This window comes from Passer montanus, unplaced genomic scaffold (assembly GCF_014805655.1).
Source record: "Passer montanus isolate IOZ18808 unplaced genomic scaffold, ASM1480565v1 scaffold42, whole genome shotgun sequence".
Taxonomy (NCBI): domain Eukaryota; kingdom Metazoa; phylum Chordata; class Aves; order Passeriformes; family Passeridae; genus Passer; species Passer montanus.
In genome coordinates, this window is record NW_024369041.1 from 1,987,439 (window position 1) to 2,008,961 (window position 21,523).

At 39.6% G+C, this 21,523-nt stretch overlaps 1 protein-coding gene across 1 annotated transcript in view; it reads left to right on the forward strand.

Annotated features, from left to right (window-relative positions):
• The window catches only part of CHAT (choline O-acetyltransferase), a 37,164-nt gene extending 17,735 nt beyond the window's left edge, over nucleotides 1-19,429 (forward strand). The window contains exons 8-15 of the mRNA XM_039719679.1: nucleotides 4,342-4,511; nucleotides 6,813-6,913; nucleotides 7,111-7,239; nucleotides 8,470-8,592; nucleotides 10,443-10,584; nucleotides 13,660-13,722; nucleotides 16,676-16,813; nucleotides 18,541-19,429. Coding sequence (XP_039575613.1) covers nucleotides 4,342-4,511; nucleotides 6,813-6,913; nucleotides 7,111-7,239; nucleotides 8,470-8,592; nucleotides 10,443-10,584; nucleotides 13,660-13,722; nucleotides 16,676-16,813; nucleotides 18,541-18,795 — 1,121 coding nt within the window. The 3' untranslated portion in view covers nucleotides 18,796-19,429. The remainder of the gene's footprint in view (nucleotides 1-4,341; nucleotides 4,512-6,812; nucleotides 6,914-7,110; nucleotides 7,240-8,469; nucleotides 8,593-10,442; nucleotides 10,585-13,659; nucleotides 13,723-16,675; nucleotides 16,814-18,540) is intronic.
• The last annotated feature ends 2,094 nt before the right edge of the window (nucleotides 19,430-21,523 follow it).

Here is a 21,523-nt window from a genome sequence, read left to right on the forward strand (position 1 = left end):
CATCACTGCCTTTTCTTTGCTGAGAAACACACATCCCAGCAAACACAGGACTGAGTGTGCAACCCCACTGCTGAATTTTTCCAGCGGTAGCAAACTCTGTAAGATGTGTGTTGCCAGGGGAGCAGCAGAAATAGCTTGACCCTTTGGCTGTGTATGTTTAAGTGTTATGCCATGTAATAACTCTCACTCCATTCTTTGTTTTTCATCACATAAATTACATTACATCAGATTTTGTGATTTGTCTCTTTCTTTATCTCCATTTTGTACCAATAGGAATGATGTATCCTCTTAGCTTTTGGCAACTATTTGATATTATTGATCTTATCCAACAAAAACACCTGCAAGTTAAACACCTATTGAATCTAGCTGTGTACTCTCTCTAATCAATGGAGAAGGTACCAGGGCTGATTCAACCAATTCTTAACTAGCTAGGAAAGATGGCACCAGTTATTATCTGGGGACTGCTCTCTGTATTTTCCAGCAGGCAGATTTAGCTGTCTCAAATTCTGGACTTGAATGTCAAACTTGGAAATGAATGAAAATAAAGGGTGGGGTTAGTGGCCTCTTTCACATCACATCACACCTTATGTATTTTACCCTGAGGCTAAGTGATAAAAACGCCCTCTTTTTGACATTTTACATGTAATAAGTATTTACTTTTTCATCCAGAAGAAAACATTAACTCATCTCTCTATCTCCATTTCATCAATGCCACAGAAAATATTGCTGTTTTACTAATGCCCTGGAATATACAAGAGTTGCCAAGAGCCTCAAAATAAGTTTATCCTCCTAAGGAAGATTCCCCTTTTTTAATTCAAGTATCTCTGTGCTTATAAAACTTAGTACAGATACACACACAGAGTCCTGGCCATTATTTCAGCAATATTACATAGCATTAGTCTCATCTTTAAGCCTTCCCCTCCTCTTCCCACCATTTCTTTTTAAAGGAGGAGACAAAAAATTTTTAATGAAAATTGAGGTGAACACCTAATGATTTATTTTTAAGCCATACTAAGTATAACCGTCAATGCCTTCAAACTTCCAACAAAATTGTCTTTGGTAACCTACATCATCCAAAAGATAAACAAAAAGAAAAATCAACAAAAACTAGCAAAACCCTCACCGTAGTGTTTTTAGATTGCCTGGCATTTCCCAAAATATTAATTTTAATCAGAAGGCAAGCAGCTCAGTTATGCAGCTGAAAAAAAACCAGATTCTGCACTAGTAAGCCTCATAGCACCATGATGTGAGCCTTCTCTAATCTATGCAGGAATCCCATCCCAGACTCTTCATGTTAGCACAGCTCTTCTATATAGGTAAATGCATTGCTGTTACACATGGATATATGATCATTATCAGCCCTTTTCTTATCTGTGATGGTGAAATGTTCCTGCAACAATAAATAAGAGAGGAAGAGAGAATCTGGGAAGCAATGTGGATGAGTGAGTCACTCCACAGCTGGTCTGTGCTGGGCAGGGCAAGGGAGAATGCTTTGGGACAGAAAAGCTGTGCAGTGCTTTGCAGAGGCTGTGAGGGAGTTATACCCATGGGCCTGCACAGCCCTGCAAGTAGAGCATAGGTCTTCTAGGTGAGAAAATGGCCAAGAGATTGTAATAAACCCAGCCATCACTGATTTATAAACACACTCAGCATTGTAGCTGCCTTCAGGCTGCAGAACTAGCTCGCTCTTCCTAAGTACAGGAACCTAATTCTGTATGAAGTGACTGGCTACAGCCCCACGCATTCTACATCTGAGTTTGATTCAAAATTGTCTTTTCATGTTTTTTTTCTAAGACTAAATTTTAAAAAAACCCAAAATAACCAACAGTTGGCTGGCCAATTCAATGCAACTGTGCATTAGAAAGGAAGAAAAAAAGAAAGAAAAGGAAGAAAGTCTTGCAGACTTTAGGCTTGGTCTTACTTTCTGTTGTTTTAGCTCCTCCTGCAGATATTTTCAATCCTAGATCATGGTTCATGAGTTCTCATGCAATTTATTGACTGCTTCACATGATAATTTTTCAGAGTTTGATCAGCCCTCTGCATATGTCTGTTTCCTTCTGTAAAAGCATCTTTCCCCTGCTTCTGTGTTTCTGGCACAGCTTAATTTTATTCACTCTAATACCTACACTCCAGATACCCTGAAGCCATATGTCAGACTAAGGGCTTCATATCTGTCAAAGATGTGTGGTAGCAGCCACAATGAAATATATATATACCTATCAAATGTGGAAAGCAGAATGCTGAGCAAGCTGTGAGCAGTTTGTAAATCACTATCCAAGCTGGTTTTCCTCAAAGATGCCTGTCTGCAAGCACCAGAAGCTGATGCATACGGGGCAAGTTCCATTCACAAGGATCTTTCCATCCTTTGTTCTGATCATCAATGAAAAAAAATACCACAATTACGGTGAGCCCTGCAAGTGTGAGATACTAGAAAAGCTTTACAGCCAAGTGGACAGGGATGTGTCTTCTCTCTTATAAAGCTTCTGAATGCTTTTGAAGACACTCCCAAGGGATGCTGGTGTTCACAATTTTGCAGGGCAGCAACCTCTCTGCACGCCCCATCAAACACAATCTCTTGTCTCAAGCTTTTGTAGGAGCTGGCAGGTGCTCCAGCTGCTTTCCCTAGGACTCTTCTGTTGGCAAGGGGACACAACCCTCTCTGCACTCCACCAGGTCCCCAGGGAGCCTGCAAAAAGTCAGACTGACCATCTTTGTCCCTTGGGCCCCAGCTGCTAATGGTGCCTTGCAGGAGGCACCAAACAGCAATAGGCAGTACCTTACCATAACCTGCACAAGGCCACAGCTGCCCCTCTTCCTTCTCAGCCACTGCTATCACTTGCCTCTCCTTCTCTTCATACATTTTTAATTTCTTGCATATTTGGGTTCTTTTTCAGCATCTGAAGAATGAACCTGGATGGTAACAAGTGTCTGGGTTTTTTTCTAGCTCTTGACTAACCTATGTTACTCCTTCTGGAAAGGTGCATTATTTCTTACTATGAAAAAATGCTGCCCTTTCAGACAATCAAGCTACTTTACAGACTTGCAAACCTTGAAAACATGCACATATTGAAATGGCCCCATATTTCAAATGAGAATCAGAATTGTTTAATTTTAAATATTTTTCCATTCTTTCAGCTAAAAGTTTTCTGAATTGAGCACATATTTGTTGAACTTAGCCTAGATTTGAAATAAGTTTTGATCAATCTGAATTCATATCTTTTGTTTAGAACATTCTGAAACAAGTTCACATTTACACCAAAATCTAGCAAAACCAGAGGATGAAAGCTGATCTCTTAAGAGCAAAAGGATTTTTATGTCGATGCTTGAAATCCCTTTTTCCTTTGATCTTGTTAGCAACCATAAAACAGCAATTAATTATTTGATACGTTTTTAAATGAAACAAGTTATTGTTATAGGTTGCACACTTGATCTTTTCAATGAGGAACTGTAAGCAATGGTCACATTTAAATATTTCCTATGGTTCAACCTGGTCCTCAGATGCAAACAAACCCTGAGCCTTTGTAATATTTCTGGGTTAGACAAAGAAACAGAAATATACCAGAAATAAGGAGGCAAGCACTGAGGTCAAGGTAAAAATACCCCAGCAGTCCAACCATATAAGAGTGTCAGGATAGGGAAAGGAAAGAGAAAGACTTCCACAAAAGCCCATTTTATTCAGCAGTACAGTACTGACAGGACAGCAGTGTAACATGGCAACCCACAGTTTAGGCAAACCCACGTTCAAAAACTAAACCTGAAAACCTCATCTGCAAATGTTTCCTCATGTGATGTAGGCCATCTAAGCTAATGATCAGAGACAGGACAGACAAGAGGGTTTTAATACAATAAGACAAAACCAACACAGACCCTGCTGTTCCTTGTTCTGAAAAGGGTTTTCATGGGAGAAAACACAAAACACTCTAAGCTCTGCTGTTCCAGAGCAGAATACTGCAGCAATAGCGTGAGCTCTGAAATTTGCTATTTTCCACCTGTCCCCTGTAACTATTATTTATAAAGCAAGTAAGCAATGGTGGCTTTAAGAGTAAAATAGATCTATTTTGTAATATAATTACTTCAAGGAAATGAAAGGCAGAAAAAGAAAGCAGTTATTATTGAATCATGTGAGAGCTACACTGAGCTACAAAAGTTAACACAGGAATTAATGCCTTGGTATAAGGTTCCCTGGCACTGAGATGATCTGCTGCTCAGAGAAGCTCTGCAGACAGCAGCTCATTGCAGAGCCAGGGTCAGATCTTCAGTGCTCTCCAAGGCAGAGGGTTCCCCAGCCAGTGTTGTACTCAGAGGTAAGAGGATGTGAACATTTCACTCTTTTATCCCCAGACTCCACCAACCGCGACTCTCTAGACATGATTGAACGGTGCATATGCCTGGTGTGCCTGGACAGCCCCAGTGGGGTGGAGCTCAACAACACAAACATGGCATTGCACATGCTGCATGGAGGAGGCTACCATAAAAACGGGGCCAATCGTTGGTATGACAAGCCTATGCAGGTAAAAACCTTACAGCACTGGGACGTTACTTGCACGTTGTCTTGTGCTGGGGGCCACTTAGAGTCAGGTGGGAGAAAGAGGGGAAGGTGGTGTCAGCATCTGCCTGGGCAGGATTGCTGTGAGCAAGGCTGTCCCTTGCAAGGCAGGGGAAGCAGGGACACTTCCACCTTTTCCAAAGCTGCCCTTTGCTCTTGAGATAACACAGATACTCAGATGTATGAGTAGGTAGACATTGGATATAAAAAAACAATTCATTTTTCTACACTGAGTCAAATGGAATGAAAATGCTGGCCTATTATCCCAGAATGGAAAAAAAAGAGCACAGTATTTTCCTTTGTTTCCTCTTCTTAGATATTTTTCTGACATCCTAGAAATGCTACTGCTGATAATTTGGCACGTGTTTAAATCCTCACTTAACAGACTGTTTACTCATTTAATGGCATCCTCGTTGAGACTTTCTTTAAGTATTGACTTCTCCAGCCTTTTTCCCCATCACATTTTGATTGTCATATTTTAAAGCGTCGCACTGTTATTTCCACACTTTGCAATAGACCCAGAGTGAAGTGATGTATTAATCTCCAACTGTCAACAATGTTGACACCTTATGAAAAATTGAAAAAACCCTGGCTGATACATTGCTTACATAACGCTTTTTGCTCTTGCCATATCTAAGAACAGCAACATGAAAAGAGAAACCCCTAAAATAATTGCCACGACTGAGAGACAGGACTTTGAAGGAGGGATGTGAGAAGTCAAGGCAAAAAGAAGTCGAAGGTGTTTTATTGTTATCACAGAGCAGTTAATATCTTTTTGTGGCCCCAAGCAGTTACATCCTTAGGCAAGAATTTCCCACTAGTTACACAATCAGCCTACTGTATGTGTTACTTGGCAGCCTTACAAAACCACGTAATTTCAAAAAACTTGATAGCTGTATATGCTGTACTTTTCTAGTTCTTCTTTTCATATCTCTGGTTGCTTATCCCACAATCTGTACCTGACCAAGGCCAGAATATCTTGATCCATAAGCTCAACCATGCCCTCTGTTCCGTCTCCCACCTGTTCTCCCATAAAGAATTTCACTTGCACCAACTTACCCAAGAGCAAATATATTTCAGTAATCATTCCTGATTAATTCCACTGCAAATTACATTATTAGCAGACTCTTTTGAAGAACAAACTTCTTGTCTTCAGAACAGCTAGAACCCTGTTATTTGCAGGGTCAAGTGTTGAGATATTTCAAGCAGATGAGAATAAACAACAATTTCTTTTTGTCTACTATCATAAGGCAGCAGAAAGCAAATAAAATTGCACAGAGTGTGAGAGACCTTAATCTGTCCAGATGTATTCAAGCCAAAGTAGTTCAAAGGTGAAGAGAAATTCTTAGGGAAATAAGATTCCATTTCCTTTTATGCAAACACAGATTATGTAGGAAGCCATTCTCACAGTAAAATTTGTTCTTTCTCTCCATATTCTTCCTCACCTCTGCAATAAGGGTTCAGAAAATGTCCAGATGAGCTTTTTGCATCATGCCCACTCTCTGAAAACCTCATGGAAAGCAGGGAGGCAGGATGTGATACAAATGTGCAAGAGAGAGCTAAGTGGGTGAAGTCCAACCAAATGCACTTCAAAACAAGTGTGGGGAAAAGCCCAGGAAAAGGACAGGAAAGCTGCAGTATTGGCCTAGACATCTGCTTTTGTATGAGATGCAGAAGTTCCAAATTGCATGGGTGTATCACAGAACTCGAATGCAGGAGGTTGCCACCAGCAGTGCCATGTGTACACAATGAAATTAAGAATGAAGACAAATAAGGGAAATGAAATTAAGAAAGCGTCTAAAAAGAAAAGATTCAAAATAAGCTATGAGAAAGCTACCAAATAAGGATGAGCTTTGCAATAAAATGGGATCCTGAGGATTTCCCAGATACAGATGTTTTGTTGTCCTCAAAAGAAAGGAGAACCCTGGCCTGTCTCTGCATTGATGGTTTTATGTTGCATAAAGCAGATGATAAATCAAATTTTCAGATTCCATTGGGAATTGCTAACATTTACACTCTCACAGAATTCAGTCCCAAGTAGCAGCATGAAAAGAATTCAGTGCAACACCTTTCACAGGACAAGCAAGTCTCCTGCAGTAAATCTGTAAGTCACCCACTGATCTGTAGGGCAAGGAAGTTCCTGATATGAGAAACAAGAAAACCACGGGGGAACAATAACACCTTTTTTCAGGTTTCCATCATGGATAACTTACCCAGAACATGATTTATTCCCTGTGTATGTTGCACCTATCTTCTCCTTGTTTAGTTTGTGGTAGGAAGAGACGGGCTCTGCGGGACCGTGTGCGAACACTCCCCTTTCGATGGCATCGTAATGGTGCAGTGTGCTGAATACCTGCTCAGGCACATGTGAGTTCCCTTTCTGTGCATTTCATACCCATTCCAGCCCCTGGGAAGCCTCTGCCACTGGCAAATTTCCCCTGATGCACAGGGGAACTAAGACATGTAAAACAGTTGAAAAGCAGTAATTCACCTGCTAAAAGAACAGTGTTTAATAAATGGATTATTCCTGTGACCTTAATGACTTCTGTCTCACACACCAACAGGAAAGAAAGTTCCAAGAAATTAGTCCGAGCTGATTCAGTGAGCGAGCTTCCTGCTCCACGGAGACTAAGATGGAAGTGTTCCCCTGACATTCAGACACATTTGGCATCAGCAGCAGAAAAACTCCAAAGGTAGAACAGATGCCTCATTTTTCTCAGCTGGAAACTACCCAGCACATTGCATGGGCTCCCTCCTTGGGGGCCTCCTGTCTTCCTGCTCCTCCCCTTCTTACCAAACTGCACACACCTAGCATCTCTGTGCAGGATAGGACCCTTAAGGGCTGGAGCTACTTGTCTGTATTCAGGAATTGCATTACCATTGTTTTCCTTCCATGTAAATATTAGGAACTCTAAAAGCCGCTGGAAAAACAGCTTGCCCATATTTGCACAGGATGCAAACAATGCAGGTCCTCTGTTTTGGTGTCTTATGGGTTTGAGCTGACTCAATCTAAAGCCAGGGCAATAGGGGTACATATAGAGGACAGCAGACTGGTTTGAATAAACAATTTGAATTTAGGAATGTAATTTGTTTACATTCATGTTGCTCCTACAAAGTCTAGTTTTTCTGACTCTGTTTCCAGGCAATCAAAGATTTGCATGATCTTTGGGGGTGGGGGCAACAATAAGATTTTTTTCTCAACATTCAGGCCTGTGATCTCTTTGTAGAGAATTAATACACTGTCTGCATGGTCAGCTGTAAGCATGGCCAGTGTGGTAGCATTAGATAAAACCTTAAAGTGGCTAGAAAGATACATATGAGTGAGAACATTCAGGGTGTAGAATAACTCCTTTAAATAACGGTAGTAGTCCTCTAAATTGAATCTTGCAAGGAGCATAGGGCCTTCATCAGGTCCTAAATGCACCCAATTCTCACACCAGTAAATCTCTCAGAAATTTGTGAATAACAAAGGAGACCCTTGTTTGGGCCTCAGGGGTGGAAACATTAAGGTTGAGTGGAGGTTGCTGGATTTTTGGTTTCTTTTCTTGTCGTTTGTTTGTTTTTTAAAAAGATGTCCTACTCAAATGAACAGACTTGAATGCTACAGTTAAGGTTGCAGACAACAAGCCTGGTGTAGAATCTGTATGAATAAAAATTACTGACTAGGAACATGTTACCAAAGGCCAGGACTGTCTGCAGAGCAGGACAGCAGGAGACCACTCACCTCTAAGAGGGTACTGGCAGGAAAAGATGTCTGGGTTTTATTTGCAAACAGAAATGGGACAGAATATGGTTTAGTGGTGAACAAGGTTGGGTAGGGTAATGGTTGGACTTCATGATCTAAGAGTTCTTTTCCAACTTTAACAATTCTGTGAGGTTTTTACATCTACCCCAGCAGTAACTGCCTTCTGCTTGTTTTCCAGGGCAGTGGAAAATCTGGATTTTATAGCCTACAAATTTGAGCACTATGGAAAGGAATTCATTAAGAAACAGAAGATTAGCCCAGATGCCTATATTCAAGTAGCACTTCAGCTGGCATTCTACAGGTAAGGTTAGTTAAATTCATAGGAACAAGGTACCCAAGGTAGTGGGATTTTATACAGAGGGTCCATTTTTTCCTCAACATTCAAACAAATGCATCCTGCATGAAAATGAGTGATCTTGCCTAATGACTGTAGGGCAGACAAGATAGAAACTGATACCTGGTTCTGGGAGAGAGTACTTTTCTTCTCTCCCTTTCCCTGTTCTTGCTCTGCCTTCCCATCCCTGTGTCCCACACATGCCATTCCCAGCCAGTACCCTCCCGACAGCTGTCCCTGTGCTTGGCACTGAGAAGGTGAGGGAATGTGGCAGGGACATCTGGAGCAGCAGCAGCTGGGGAGCTCAGGTCCCTGGGGCAGAAACACCACTGCCTTGCCTCGTGGGTAGCTTGGGAGGAACCACAGCAGTAACCACACACACATCTCTGGCACAGGCTGAAAAGCATCCACTACAGCACAGCTTATCAGACTGGAGTTCCTACAGAGAGCACTAACTACTGCTGTTCCCTTCTTCACAGGCATCCCAAGATTTGATAATATCCCCTAATTTCCATAGTCTTACCACAGTTAAAAGCTCCTTTCTGCATTGCCAGAACTCCAGGGTAGAGATAGGTTGCATGGTTTCCTGCAGAACAGCCTATTAAACAAATAATTCTTTATTACATCAAATTAAATCCTAGAGTGGTCTTTGCCTGGTCAAGACCAGAGATGCTTAACACATTTCATATACTGTTGAACATCTGTTGAACATCCATTTTGCATATTCCATTAATAAAACTTCAACAAAGACCTAGCCAAGATTTTCGTCTGGATCCCAGCCATGATATAAATCCCATGCTTGCCATAAAAACCTTAGGGAACAGTTGTGTTCTGAGACCACCTGCTGCAACTGGAAGACACAGTCTGTCTCCTGAAGCAAGGACTAGTATCTGTATACCTGGACTCAAATTAAGTAACAATCTTCATAATCTGTTCTAATTGTTGTGAGGGTTTTCATTCCAGCTCACAACTAACACCCTACTCCCCTTTTAGTTTTCTTCTTTTCATTCACGCACTTGATGCATTTACTTGTTTTAAATAAAACTTATTTCAAGCCCATAAGTAAATGATTAATTACACAATTATTTTATGATGCAGTACAAATAAAACATTCCTTGAGATCTTTCAGTAAATTTTTGTTTTACTAGCCTTGTTTTTACACAACAACTCATTTTTTACTGGCAATGCATAACTAAAACATATACAGCTGTATGCAGCTCTTCACATTAGAGACGAGTGAGCATCCATCTTTTTAAAGTTTCTTACAGAATTCTATCAGCATTAAGATGAATACTGTGCAAGAAATAAAAGTGTGGCTGTAACAATAAAATGTACCAAGCCTATATTTCTCTTAATCTTTACGACCTTTTGAAAATAACCATTCTTTGTTTTTCCTCCTTCACTCTCTCAGGTGCCACAGGAGGTGCATTTTCTCTTGTTTTAAATAAAACTTATTTCAAGCCCATAAGTAAATGATTAATTACACAATTATTTTATGATGCAGTACAAATAAAACATTCCTTGAGATCTTTCAGTAAATTTTTGTTTTACTAGCCTTGTTTTTACACAACAACTCATTTTTTACTGGCAATGCATAACTAAAACATATACAGCTGTATGCAGCTCTTCACGTTAGAGATGAGTGAGCATCCATCTTTTTAAAGTTTCTTACAGAATTCTATCAACATTAAGATGAATACTGTGCAAGAAATAAAAGTGTGGCTGTAACAATAAAATGTACCAAGCCTATATTTCTCTTAATCTTTACGACCTTTTGAAAATAACCATTCTTTGTTTTTCCTCCTTCACTCTCTCAGGTGCCACAGGAGGCTTGTCCCCACCTATGAAAGTGCTTCCCTGCGCCGATTTGATGAGGGCCGGGTGGACAATATTAGGTCTGCTACCTCTGAAGCATTGGCTTTTGTCAAAGCAATGGCAGGTGACAAGGCAGCTGTGTCGGTATGTTGGGCTGGCTCCCTCTGTCCTCTTTGCCAACACACTAAGTAAATAATGCATTCATGGTCCCAAGTATCTCACTTTTTAACTCTTAACTGAGAACAGAAAGGCGTAGGGCAAGGTAGCAAGCATTACAGGATTTTGCTTTTTGTACAGACCAACCATTAAGCTAAATATAAATATTCCCTTTTCTTTAATTTAAGCATCCAAAAGATTGAGGTACTTAAATGTGACTTTATAAGAAACACATCTCATTTTAGATTTAGTACTGTCTTATGAATGTTCTATCATAAGGTCCAAATTCAGTTCCCTGGAGACATCTAGGCTGAACATGCAAAGTTCAGGATCATTAAGCTGCCACACCAGGGGAATTGCCTGGCAGGTCTCCTGCAGTATTTAGTTATGCTGCAGCCTGCAATATGTGGTGTAATTCCCATGCTTTCATTTCTAGATATTGGATAGGTTCTAGCTAATATTTTTTGTTTTAAAGGGATGTTTCTACCAAATAGACTAAGTCTTATAGGATCCTCAAGGGAGCTGAGCCTTGATGATGAAAATCTTCATCAAACTAATCAAACAACTCTCCATACTGCAAAAAGAAAAATTAAAATTGCCTTTCTTTGGGACACCACCATCTGTTTGCCAGAAGCATGAGTGCTGTGCAGAGTAGATGAGGATGCAAAGAGGTAGCTGAGAGCAGAGCTGCACAAAGAGCCCTGTGCACTGTCCTGCCCACCATCCCTGGAGAGCCTCCCTCAATGTCTCTGCGCCACTTCCACCCACTGCACTGCGCTGCTGTACAGGGAATTTCCAGGTGGCTGTTTAGATGCAAAATGCTGCCACAATACAGTTTATTTTTCACAGTAAGCCTATTCCAGTGGCAACAGCCCACATGGCTGTTCTTTGGAATTTAGCATAACATTGCTAGAAGCATTGTGGGCTATAGATTAGGTGTAAATTAATGAAAAATTATAAAGCAAGATCTAACATCCCAGAGGATTATGAAAATTTGCCCAGATAAGTCCTCTCTTCATCCACAGCTTCTTCAATTTCCTTAAAGTTATCATGCCCAGAACTTAGCTCCTGATGGACAAAGCTCAAGTAAGTCCCATGGTAAAATAACTCAAAAAACCTGCAGTAACTCCCTCTGCTGGGTGGGTAATCCATGGCCATACTATTGCACATAATAGTGACTACCACACAGTGGGCAAGAAGAGGCTGTTTTTATTTGCTATCAGTGTCCTGTCTGACAAGATGGTTCTCAATCCCATTTCATCAGAATTTCCTGTTTTCTGTGCACTTTCCTCTCCCCACCTGGGCACTCAGCATAGTCCCAGCCCATGCTGTGGCACACTGGCTGCGCTCCTGGCAGGAGCCAGCATGCTCCTACCGTGTTGTTTCAATAGATCTTTCTACTCCTTGGAACTTTCTCTTCCTTCCTGCTTTCTTCCAACACTTACTGACTCCTGTAACTCACCCAGAGTTTCAGCATTTCTCACCTTTTCCCCACCCAAATCTGAGATCATGCTCCCCTTTCCCAGCCCCCTAAACTGTCCTGTTTTACATAAGCAAGCTGAAGAATGCCATGTATGTCTAGATGAAGCTCAGTCTCAGCCCCCATATCTTTCTACTGCATGCCTTGGCCATACAGAATAGGGGGAATAATGGCTTCATTTCCACTGGAAAACCTGTAATCATAATGCAAACCAGCCCAGTGATAGTTTTCCTGGCCTCTTCTCCACCGAGAGAGACAAAGGATACTTATACTGGTCTGGGATTGTTCTTTCCAACAGACATTAATAAATCTTTGTTTTGATGTGAACATCATCTTTCCATGCAAAACTACATATATATTAGTATCACAGAAGCATTAGAAAATTAATTTAATACAACCCTATTCCAAGGTGATTTCTTCAGACCTATGCACTGCTCTGAATGTGAAGGAGTTAATTCTTTTTTCTGGACAAAGAGATGCACAACCTGGTGTAAGTAGCCTTGAATTCCCCAAATTATTATTTGTTAATAGCTTTAATTCAAATCCAATTAAAAATGTTTTTCTTCTGATACAAATAAAAATTATCCTCAAACGATAGCTTGAACAGTCACCAAAGATTGATTGAGTCAGATTGATTCTTCAGCAGGAGAAATATTTCATGTATTTGACACTTGCTGTAAAAGCAGCAGCTACTGACACCAGGGATTGCTTGAATAGCTGTAAATTAATCAGATTTAAAGACTGCATTTGGTAATTTAATCTGTACAAGGGAACTAAGCCTAGCTCTAGCCTTGTAAAAAAATATCAGACTTTGTATTTTGAAGGTCCCTGATGGTGACCTTGACTTGCTTCTAAAATGAATTCTTTGTTCAAAAGATCATTCATCGTCCATAGGAGCTGAAGGTCCCCTGTTTATCTGGGGACCCACTCATTTCTGGCTGTTTCAGGGTCTCCCAGAGTTGCAGTGTTGGACTTGATGTACAGCAAGGCAACACTTCTTAAGATCATTCCCTTAATATAAAAGGCTGCCATTTGACAGGAGTTAAAATTTACTAGCTTGTTATCTGAAATGTGAAGCATCTGCAGATGAAGCCTTGGAAAGTTCTAGATGCCCTTTCACACATGGGAATAATTTTTTGACTGGCTAGTAAAATAACAGTAGTGGCTTTCATTAATATCGCTGTCATTGTCTAGATAAACCCTTCTGGAGAAGGTACAGTGCCTCTTTTGAAAATACTGAATTACACTAGGCAATTATTTTCCCTACCTCAAACATAGTGATTCTATTGGTGATAATCTACACCCCCAAAATCCATGGAAGGAATACACAAAAGGAACTGCAAGCCTTTTCTTGACTTCAAACAAACCACCACCATAAAACCTGCTCTCCCCTTGCAGGATCAGGTGTTGGTGCTGATCAGGACATTGATCCCTGTGGCTTTTCGTTTATCAGAGCACTTACACCTGAGCCAAGAGCAAAGGACATTTGGGGTGCTTGCTATTTGGCTCTCAGTTAGCTGATGGAAGATGCTATTTCTTTGAGAGTTGATCCAATAATACATATATTCTGATTACCCCAACAGGATTCTGAGAAGATGCAGAAATTTAAGGATGCAATTGCAGCCCAGACTAATTACTCTGTTCTGGTGAGTAAAACACTGCCTGTCTGAATAAGAACTAATCAGCTTTTTCAAGAAAAGTATGAAGACAGTCATTAGCTATTTAAACATTAGAAAAATTTAGGCATCTCCAAACAGGAATGTATCTGCTATGTCACACTTAGGAACATTTCTAATGGCCCAAATAGCCATTCGACTAACCTCAACTTTAAAAAACCTAAGCCTAATACTAACCATCTATGCATTTTCTTGTATTCCTCTTCACTAGATAATAGAGGTGTCAATCTGGAACCTGATCCTCAGATGGACTGGTATTCTGGAACATGTATTCTGGTATTCTAAACTACCATTTCTAATACAAGTCATTAACAATGAGGGAGTGATTATATTAAGTTTTCTTTTAAAGACCTGAATGCAGTGTCTAATAAAAGGGAGAGATGCCCTGCAGTGAAGAAATCAGTTTAATATCAAATACAACTCATTTTCGGTTGATTAAAAAAGAGACAATTCAATCTGGGTAATGCTCTATGTCCCACTGTGCCAAGACAAAGCACAGACTTGTTCTATAAACAACTTAGTCATACCACTAATGAAATTAATAAATATTAATAACCAGCTATGATAAGTGAATTTGCTATCCATGGTTTTGACTCAGACCATTGCCTATAAACCTATATTTTTGATTACTCTTTGAATATTCGTAATATTCAAGAAATCATTCACCTTCAGAGGTGGTTTTAAAGGCATATTCTGAGCACTGAAGAGGCAAAGTGTTGCTTTCAGGCAGGACTATGAAACAAAAGAGAAACAATTCTGTGTTTCAAGCCTCGTGCTGAGAACCCACATCTTAGAAGCTGAGACTTCACATGTTCTGTAAAGCAAAGCCAAGCCTTACTTCAGGGCAACTGCTTCCCCTGAACCACCTTAGGGTAATCTCATACTGAAGGTCTACTGGGTCACAACCAATGGAATTTCTGTGCAGCAGCTCTCAAAAAAAAAAAAAAACAAACAAAAAAACACCCCAAGACCAACTCCGCCCCCCCCCCCCAAAAAAAAAAAAGAGAGGAAAAAAAATGCATTAATTCTCCCCTCCAAGTTATTTCAAATCCAGAAACTGTTATAAAATTCAGCCTCCAATGTAGCTCATGGGAAAATATTAAAACTTCCATTGGAAAAACCATTAAATTAAAAAAGCTCTCCAGGTATTTCTACTTACCAAGATCCCCCTCCTTTCTCAGAATAGCAGAATGTATTCTTTGGGGCTTTAATCTCTGAGTAAGACTTAGATGGTCTGACTAAATTGTGCATAACACAGTGAAATGTAATAGCTCCTAAGAAAACAACCAAAAAAAATCTACTTCATAAAACAAAAAGCAATTTAATGATTTTATTTCCCCTTGTTAAGGCTTACTAGTAGCACTGCTATCTTAAAAGTGGAGCTCTAAAATTCAATTTAGCCCAGTTTTTTCCTATGCGTTGACTCACAGTTTATTTCGTTAGCCTGTCTCAGCCTCTCTTCAGACATGACATTGATCTATGTTGCAAAAATGTCATTGCTAACAGCCTTATAAATCTTGTGTGATAGCAAAATATTTCCTTTGATTATCAAGTCAGTTTCCCTGTATGGGAAAAAGAACATAAACACAGCACTGATGTATGCTACCTTTTTGCAAGCATCCTTCCTCCATCTGGGCTGATGAGCAAATAGCTCCTTTACCAATGGGTGCTTTGTTCTTAATAAGCTAAACCAGGCTATGTACTCCCACCCCCCCTGTTTCAGGCACTTAGCAATGGTTAAAATTATTCTTCTCATAAGAGAAGAATAAACTTGCTCCTTTCTTTTATTTTTTTAATCTTTAAGAGGAAAACAAAGTTCGTGCTCTTTTTTAAATCCTGCCTTCTCTCAGGCTGTTTGTTCCCCTTGGTACAAGGGTCCTGTGCCACAGGGATGTCACCTCTGCTCTCAGGGCAGTACAATGTCCCTAGTTCAGCATTCCCTTCCCATTCCCTGACTTCAGCCTGGGCCACAGAAGAGCTACAGCTCAGCCCACAAAATCAGTGTTTTCACCAGCAAGAAAAAACCTGGACTGAAGGATTTTGAACACAATTATTTATCTGAGGCAATTCCTGCCTGGTTGGACCAAATTTTGGGTTGGTTTCCTAAAGAAACAAAACTCTGTAACTATCCTGTCTGCCAAGCCCCCAGTGCTGAATTTTGACCCCATTAGCCATCTTCAATCACATTTACTGTAGCTCTTAAAGATAATAAATGCCTTAAGCCTAGAGCATTTGGTAGCTGGACAGAGCAGAGAACTGAGCATAGGCAGCTGATGGCAGGGACTCTCTGCAGGCTCAGCAGCAGCTCCTGTGAGCTGCCACCACTGCTTCTGAATCCCTAACTCCAGTTTTCTGGAGCAGTGGGGCTTGCTCATAGATCTGGGATAGGTCACTGGCAAATCTCTCTGTTATTCTGTTCAGCCTGCTGCAGATACCTACCAGATCCTTAGATCTACATTCTATGGAATGACATATGCTTTAACTGCCAGAGGGAGATGCAGGCAGCAAGGTGATGGAAAACTTATTTCAATTTGGAGGTGTCTTGGAGCCCTCCAGCTTGAAACAGAATCCAAATGATGCACAGAAAATTCCAAAACATGCTTAGAAATTTCTGCTGTCCCATATGCTCCCCTCAGCATCTTTAGAAGCCCAGCCCATGATATTCAGATTTGAGAGACAATGAGCACACAGATAACATCAGCACATAATACACATCAAGACTGTCTCCTTCCTAATTTGTACATCTTCAGAGCACCACATGAATTTCTAGTTACTGATCTTCAGCAAAGTACATACTCAGAGTAATACCTGACCATTACAGGCTTTACATCACTCAAACCAAGTTCATCAGCTCTGACCAGAGCACGAAGCAGTAATAGTCCAAATGCCTCCAAACTCAGTTAATGCTGTTGTCTTCTCACAGGCTGTTACTGGAATGGCAATAGACAATCACCTGCTAGGGCTCAGAGAGGTGGCACGGGAACACTTCAAGGAACTGCCAGAGATATTTACAGATGAGACTTATCTGACCAGCAATCGATTCATCCTCTCAACAAGCCAGGTGAGTCTCCTGTTCACTGGTCCTGCCAAGCAAAGCATAATTCGTGTTCTGCCAGACCTTGTTGCTCATAATCAGAACAATGTAAAAAAGGCAAGCAAACAAAAGCAGTATCATCAAGAAGTCTGCAAATTGTGCCACATTTTCAGTCCTGTTTTGGTTCATCAGCACAGTAAATACCAACTGCAGTTGTCACTTCAACGGCAACGTTCCAAAGTCCTTTGCAGAAATTTTGGAAATGCACACAAACAAACTAGTAAATCCACGTGAGGGCTCAGTTTCCAAACTACATATACTCCCATTCCCCTTCTTTTCCTCCTTCCTCTAAGAAGACAGCTCTGGTGAGCAGTCTTTACGCCAGTGACAGTATAGCCACAAGGCAGAAGGGCTGCCACCCTGAGAAGCAAAAAGCCAAGAGCCACAAGGAAATTTGACTCTTAAAAGTTGCTGCGTTTGAGATCTTTGAGAGCCTTCTGTTGTTTGATGTAGGACAGCAACCCATGCAGACATGCAACTTAAGAGTTACAGACATTTACAGATTTACAGTTATTTGCAAATACAAAGGTACTGTAAGAGTCAATACTTCCCTCATTTAATGTTCTGAATAAGGAAGCATCTTTATGTCATACAGCCTAAAAATTAAATGTTTCATTGCATGTAGTAACAGTCCTAATGAAAAAAGAAATCTATGTAGGAATTCATTAACTGAAACACTAACCCAACTGCAACAGACTGGGACTATGCAACAAAAGACTTAAAATATCATGCTACAGTATAAAACCTTAATAAGTAATTTGATCTTGTCATAATGTTTGTAGGCTTTCAGACATGAGTGAATGTAACCAACATGCTACTACATAAATTCTCCAAGAAACTATCCATGAGCAAAGAGTGCTTCTGAATAGCTTTATGGCCTTCGGCTGTTGCACAGCAAATTCATCTGACAATTCTATGGCTCTATTAGCAGGACTAATGGCCTGTTCTACACCATTAAAAAGGCAAATGTTGTTTGAGAAGGCCCATGAACACAAAGTCTGAAACATATAGATTTCTAACACCTCTTATTTTCTGAAGAAGAAAGTGTTTCACTGCCATATTATGCCATGATTAAACTGGGGTGTAATAGAATGCCTAGTTGCATTAAAATATTTTTATATAGCATCACAATTATAAGCTATTATTAGAACATTTTAATGCCAGCTAGTTGCATTAAAATATTTTTATATAGCATCACAATTATAAGCTATTATTAGAACTGGAAAATGCTAATTCCTCTAATTTAATTCAGTCTTCACATTACAAATTTAACATAAACTTAAGAAATTAAAAACCTTAAAGAAGTTTATCTAATCCTTGTACATAAAACCAATAAGTAAAACTTCCTATCTATCAATAACAAATTGTATCCCTAAGTCAGATTTCAAATCTTCTGGCTTTCAAATATCTATATAAATTGAGCAAAGAAATGCATTATAGCCACCTCAAATTACACCAGTTTTTAAACCATAGCAAACAAACAGAGCAACGAGATTCTATACTGAGATCAGTTTTTGCCTTCCAAGGTAAATCATCTCCAGGTCTGCATTTCTGAAGACAGTGATACTCCACAAGGCTGGATTCACATTATCAGCATTTGTAGTATTTTTTTATCTTTTTCCCAGTTCCTAAGCAGCTGATTTTAGGCACCCTGATTAATCAGAGATCACTCCTTCCCTTCTCCCTGCACCCAGGTTCCTACTACTATGGAAATGTTCTGCTGCTATGGGCCTGTGGTGCCCAATGGATATGGGGCATGCTACAACCCTCAGCCAGAGCATTTATTGTTCTGCATCTCAAGCTTCAAAGAATGTAAGGAAACCTCCTCAGACATGTTTGCAAAAGCTGTGGAACAAAGTCTCCTAACAATGAGAGATCTGTGCAACAAATGCAGTTCTGCTACAGCAAAGCCACCTGCCAAACAAGATGCAGCCACCCAGCTGCAGTGACCGCCAGCGCTAAGAGGCTGTGGGAGTTATTCTCCTGAATCCACCCTAGGAGGGAATATGACATAGCTGCTCAAAGGCAAGACAATACTAGTAATATAATAGTGTAGAACCAAAGTGTCATTTGTTTCTCATTGTGGCCAACATTTACAACTCTGTGTACTAAATCTATCATTTCTTGCTTACGAGTCAGCAAAAAAGATTTGGTCTCGCTGACTGAAATGAAGGAAGAAGTCATATAAGTATGTGTTGTATTACCATTTCTACCCATAATTACCTTGTGTCATTTTATCACCTAAAAAATGGAGTAAGCTATATGCGTATGACATAAATTAAATACTAAGGAACACTAATTAATTCATATCCCCTACTAGTAGTTCTAAAATATTCACATTTATTACTACATGATTTGCATGTAATGAAAAAAAGAAATTTCCCCTATTGAGAATTTTGAGAGTAACACTGTAAATAATAGGCTGATACCATTATATCCTGAACTTTTGCATGAAGAGTATTTAATACCACCAATCTATTTACTATATAAGAAAAACTGATTATTTTTTAAAGAGCAGCCCCTGTACATTTCCGCAGAGTTTAGGAACATAACATAAGTGTTTGCATGTTTCCCCCAATTCAAAAATGCTGCAGAAATAATTTAGCTTTTATTCTGGTTTGCACTGGTCTCAAGCACAGTCCTGTTCTGAAAGCAGCATATTAGAGACATGATCCATCACAGATGACTGGGAGAATTTTGTCCCTAATGAATTGACTTAATTATTTCTTTCTATCAGTGAGTGAAATCCAGCCTGACAGAGTGGCAAAGCACAAAACATAAGTACTATTCAATCCTACTTAAGACCTTTTCTGTTTGCATTGGAATTAATTTAGTCACTGTGACTAGCAGGAGAGTAAATGCAACTACACAAAATCAAAGAGCAATAATTAGAATGAAGAGGTAAATTTGCAATATAAGGACGTCTTCAAGCTAGAGTTCTAAATACCAGTACTGGTACTCATATCAGCTTTGCATCATCCCGCTTGGAGGGATTTATATTATATATATTTTTGATAGCAGAGGTAGGGTATCATATTCTGCAATATACAGTAAATTCAACCAGGAAAGTGGTAATATATAGTGTCTGGTAATTCCCATTTTATGTGAATGTTATCCTGAGGTTTTTCTAATTCTCTCTTTCATTCCCTGTAAATCCTCCCAAGGACCAGTATTTCCAGTTACTTTCTCATGAGGTCAGTTTTCTGCCTTACTTAGAGCTGCTCAGTACCATTGTTAGAACACAGCTTACTCACTGGCTGAAGACACTCAATTCCAAACTCCAGCTCAGATCCCATGCTGCACAAGCTGGAACACACTCTGAGGCCTGGCCAGGGATTCCTTCCTTGCCTGTGGAGAGGTGATGTTCTCTCTTCCTTTGTAAACCGAACAATCTCACCTTTAAGCACTCCGAAGCCTAAAAGCAGAATGGATTTATTGCAATGACCTAGAGATGCAGATATGTTTCTGTTTAAGAACTCTAGATACAGATCCAGGAGATTCTCTATATCCATGATTTATTTTGTTGCCTCTTTGGAGGTGCATATATGCAAGTAAGCAGTCTGCTGGATAAAGGATATCCCCAACCCCATATACGAAAGCACAGTGGGCCTGATAATCAATTAGAGCAAGTAGCTATGTTGAAGTAAATCAGCTATGATGATTTGCAGACGTTAAGAGCTGGGCTTGTTTGTTTTTTTTTTTTAAGTTATTATATTTCACTGAAAAAATATGTATGTTTTTTAACTCCGTGAGCTGTGGTTCCTGAAGTATATCAACTGTGATGATTTGGAGACGTTAAGAGCTGGGCTCGTTTGTTTTTTTTAAAGTTATTATATTTCACTGAAAAAATATGTATGTTTTTTAACTCCATGAGCTGTGGTTCAAATCAAAGATGAAATCTGGGTTTAGATTACATCAATAGTATTATAGCATAAAAGCTGCCCCAAAGTTATCATAGAATGGTTTAGGTTGGAAGGGATCTCAAAGATCATCTTCTTCCCACTTTCCTGCCATGGGCAGGGACACCTTCCACTAGACCAGTTTGCTCCAAGCCCCATCCAATCTGGCCTTGAAAACTTCCAGGGATGGGGCATCCACAACTTCTCTGGGCAACTTGCTCCAGTGCCTCACTGCTCTCACAGTAAGAGAGCAGTGAGTAACTCTCCTAACATCTAATCTAATTTCAAGGTTAAGATGTAAAAATGCATAAACAAAACCCAAGAAAACTGTTGCTGAGACCCAAAAGTTTGCTTAAAGAATACATGCTCAAAATAAAGCTTTAAATTATTCCTATACATTTTCATATTTATGAAAATTTCTTCAAAACATTCCCAGTAATTTTTCTTTGTATCATTTCACTACAAAAGCATTCTGCATTTCTAACATAAACGTAGCACTACATATTTTTTGTAGAATTATATGTTAAAATTGTAGTTATATTTTAAGTGTATAAAAATACTGTGAATAGTTATTTGATAATTTATTAATTTTCTTGTAATTAAATATATACTTTTATTTTGTAATCCTACAAAATTACATAAGTACAGATGGTTATTTGCAAATATTACCTGTTTCTCATTTTACTTTTTTGTCTGGAAACCCAACAGTAGCTCAGACACTATGCTCAACAGTCAGTGAGAACTCAGGAACCACCTACACCCTTACCTGATACTTTAT